The sequence below is a fragment of the Coregonus lavaretus genome (assembly GCF_964263955.1).
Source record: "Coregonus lavaretus genome assembly, chromosome: 23".
Taxonomy (NCBI): Eukaryota; Metazoa; Chordata; class Actinopteri; order Salmoniformes; family Salmonidae; genus Coregonus; species Coregonus lavaretus.
In genome coordinates this window covers 10835944-10839682 of record NC_140010.1, presented here as the reverse complement: position 1 = coordinate 10839682, position 3739 = coordinate 10835944, and the positions used below count along the sequence as shown (strand labels likewise).

Genomic DNA, 3739 nt, shown 5'->3' with positions numbered 1-3739 from the left:
GGGCGCAGCCATGAACATTAAATTATCTGGTAACAGCTCTGTTGGACATTCCTGCAGTCAGCATGCCAATTGCACGCTCCCTCAAATCTAGCTTAATCTGTGGCATTGTGTTGTGTGACAAAACTGCCCATTTTAGAGTGGCCTTTTATTGTCCCCAGCACAAGGTGCACCTGTGTAATGATCATGCTGTTTAATCAGCTTCTTTATATGCCACATCTGTCAGGTGGCTGGATTATCTTGGCAAATGAGAAATGCTCACTAACAGGGATGTAAACAAATCTGTGCACAAAATTTGAGAGGAATAAGCTTTTTGTGTGTATGGAACATTTCTGGGATTTTATTTCACTTTACATGTTGCATTTATATTTTAGTTCAGTATAATAATAATAATAATAATAATAATAATAATAATAATAATAAATGTCACGCAGACTAAAACATTTTTCAAACATAATTATCTGTTTAAACCTCAGTAAGCACAGCCTTTGATTACTTTTAAACAGCTTAACAAACACAACAAAGAATACACCTCTAATACATGATCTGTGAGAAAAATCCCATTCCTTTTTCACTCAGGGAATATTTTGTCCAGAGTGAATATTTTGCTGTTGTAACGCAAAAGGAGAACTTGCTCAAACTGATCATCAGTCAGACCATTCCTTTGTGGGGTGAGAATATTCCCATTATGACAGAAGAGCCGCTCCACAGGAGCACTTGAGGGTAGGATGGTGTTGAATTTGAGGAACAGCTTTCTCACTCTTGGGAAGTATTTCAGGCAGCTGAGATTTTTGCTGGTTCCCTCTAGGTACCTCCGGACTTCCTCTTCTGTGTCACTGTTGCCGGTCCCAGGTCCGAAACTGAAGAATTCATCTTCTGACTGCACGTCGTCGCTGCCGATTGGTGCACCATCACTCGGCTCCATTGGGGTCGCCTCAGCTACCAGCATCAAATGCATGTCTTCTCTCTCAGCTTCTGGTAGCCACCACAAACGAAATTGTGGAGTAGTTGCTGTTGCCATTTTTGCATCCAGACTGGCAAACAGCTGTTTGAAGCGAGAATCTATTGCTTCTAGAACAGGGTTGATGACGTCGAAGAGATAGAGTGTAAGAGTTTTCTTCTCACGTAGCTTTTTCTTCAATGTGAGTACCGTAGGTATGACCAGTCCAAGAAAACATTTTTGCTCTCCTTGGAAGAGGTCCAGTGCAAAAGCAAGTGGCTTGAAGACATCTACGTATTCTTTTAAAAATGCTATCTCGTAAGATAGCAGTCTTGGGACCCCCAGGCTGTCACAAACATCCATTAGTTTCGTTTCAGGGAGAGAGATCATCTTTTCCACTGCACAGTATTCAGAATTCCAGCGACTCTCACAAGGAGCAGTCAATTTCATTTTCTCTATGTCCTCCACTGCTGCTATAGCCAATGGGGATTGGTGGACCCTGTTCCATACGACAGAACACTTGGCCATTGCGCTGTAGTACACTTGGGCAGTTTCTCCCTGTGATAGAGCTTGCGCTAGGTCGTGGGAGGCAATCAGATTCAATGCGTGTGATGCACATTTCTGGTGTGGCAGCAGAAAGAGGTGCATGGCCTCATCTGCTCCGTCAAGAATGGTGCCCACGTCCTCAAATTCAACATTGTCATCTTCATCATTTTCATCGTCCCCCTTTGAAAACTCTTTGAAGACTTTGACGAAGTTGCTGCCATTATCAGTGACAGTAGCCTGAAGTTTGTTTTCAATATTGTAGGCCACATGAATCTCGTTTATCTTGGATGCAATTGTATCAAATGTGTGCACGCCCCGTATTCTGGCACAGGCAAGTGCAGCAGACTTCCTCTCCAGCTCATTCTTCTCAATCCAATGACATGTCATCCCAATGTAGCTTCTGTTGTGGGCTGTCCAGATATCTGCTGTAGTGCACACCGATTGTACACTGTCCAGATGTTCCTTTAGTTTATACTTCATTTTGGAGTATGCCATCTCAATTCTATTGATAAATGTATTTCGGGTCATGGACATCTTCCCTCCACTTAAGCCCTCAATCAGCTTCCTGAACGCAGGCTGTTCCAAGATAGACAGTGACTGGACATCATCCACCATGAAGTTGAAGACCAGGGCGTTCACTTTTGGCTGTGACGTCATTTGATGGACTAGGTTTTCCAGCTTGGATTTCTTGTACTTTGGCTCCTTAGGAGAGTCTGAGGTGGTTGGTCCATTCGGTCCATTCATCTCACCTTTAGGAGACTTTAGATACATGCTGGGATGCTTTCTCTGAAATATAAAAATAAAATGCATCAGAACATCTGTTGTATTTGTAATGCCCAAAATATTTGCCCAACCTATTTATTGCAATATCCACAGAGCCCATCCTTATGCAATTGTTTCTAAAGGTGAACACACACAAACACACTGACCACCAGTAGAATCCTGTTTACCCATATTATATACATTTCACGGACCACCAGTAGAATCCAGTTTACCCATATGATACATATTTCATGCATCTCAAGTCTTAAGTGACATCCCTACCTCCTCTCCAGCTTTACTTATAGGAAAAAACAGGATAGGTGTAACTAGGAAGATCCCTTTAATTTGACCTTTTTCTTTCTTTATTTGTATGCAAACACAAGGTTAGCCAAGTCACAAAATACAAAATATATCAGTCAGCCGGCAACTGAACAAATGCAATGCTCTTGAACATGGCTACTCTATTGAGAAGCCCACCCCTCCCCCAAATGTATTTGTGGTTGCTGTTTTTGTTGTTATTTTTAAGTAAGTGAAAATGACAACGCATTGCAATGTTTAAGAATGTTATCATTTAATTTCCAAGTTACTTTTTTGTCTGATTGTGTTCTTGTATTTGGTGGGGGGAGGGGGGCTAATATGGCGACGCATGAGGGAACCAATTAAATGTCAGTATTATGGGCTGACGAAATACACCGCAACCCAATCAAAACACAGCGAAGCTTTCATTCTTCTTAGAAAGAGATGGTAGCAGAGTAGTAGCTAGGCCAGAGCTGGTTTATAAAGTTGATACGGGTTTTGGCTTAATTTTTTATCAACTACATACATTTTTAACCCACCATACAACATGTTAATTGAAAGTATTCAACTAACCTCTAAATGTTTCTTCAGATTTGATGTAGAGTTCTTGGAGGTAGACAGCATGCGGATTTTGGGTTTGCATAGAACACATTGAACGATTATATTCTTGTCTTTTACTTCCTTGAAAATGAAATGTTGTCGATATCGCCAGACGTGGAAAGATGTGGCAAGAGTACCGCTATCCATACTGGTATCCATTTTAAACAAATTATCCGTACAATGTGTTGCATTTAGTGCGAGACAGCAATTTGTGGAAACAGACAAAGCACACTGCGGTAGTCTGATTACGTAACCACGTAATCCGGATTACTTGTAATGCGTTACTACCATTGGTTACTTTCTACCCAAGTAACCCAGCCCCCTGTATATTTGTGGCTATGTTCCAAATTGTCTTTATCGCAGTCGTTTATGATCCAATCTCAGGATATTATATTGAAGTGGCACCTGGGTTCATTACTCCCCCTTTTTCTAGAAGGGATACATATTTTGTCAAAGATGACTTTTCGCTGTAATTTTAAGATAATTAAGGCAGCAGGTTAGTAGAAGAGTTAGGGTTAGCTAAAAATCACACTTAAAATAAAAAATAAAAACTGTATCCCATGTAGGCATGACCCAATAGTCTGTCCCCAATGACAT

General features: G+C 41.0%; 1 protein-coding gene across 1 annotated transcript; it reads right to left on the bottom strand.

The window, feature by feature from the left end:
- Nucleotides 1–407: 407 nt before the first annotated feature.
- LOC311099053 (uncharacterized protein) lies at nucleotides 408–3364 on the bottom strand. Its single transcript, XM_084139667.1, has 2 exons — nucleotides 3116–3364; nucleotides 408–2269 (listed from the first exon to the last, which is right to left on the bottom strand). Exons 1-2 carry the CDS (start codon nucleotides 3299–3301, stop codon nucleotides 569–571), a joined length of 1887 nt encoding a protein of 628 aa, XP_083995793.1. The 5' UTR covers nucleotides 3302–3364; the 3' UTR covers nucleotides 408–568.
- Between the last annotated feature and the right edge of the window lie 375 nt (nucleotides 3365–3739).

What these genes read in the sequence shown, in the direction of transcription:
- LOC311099053 (XM_084139667.1), bottom strand. Translation starts at nt 3,301, where the DNA reads ATGGATACCAGTATGGATAGCGGTACTCTTGCCACATCTTTCCACGTC. An exon ending in ATCTGAAGAAACATTTAGAG is followed by an intron (nt 2,270 to 3,115) that starts GTTAGTTGAATA and finishes TTTATATTTCAG; the next exon opens with AGAAAGCATCCCAGCATGTA.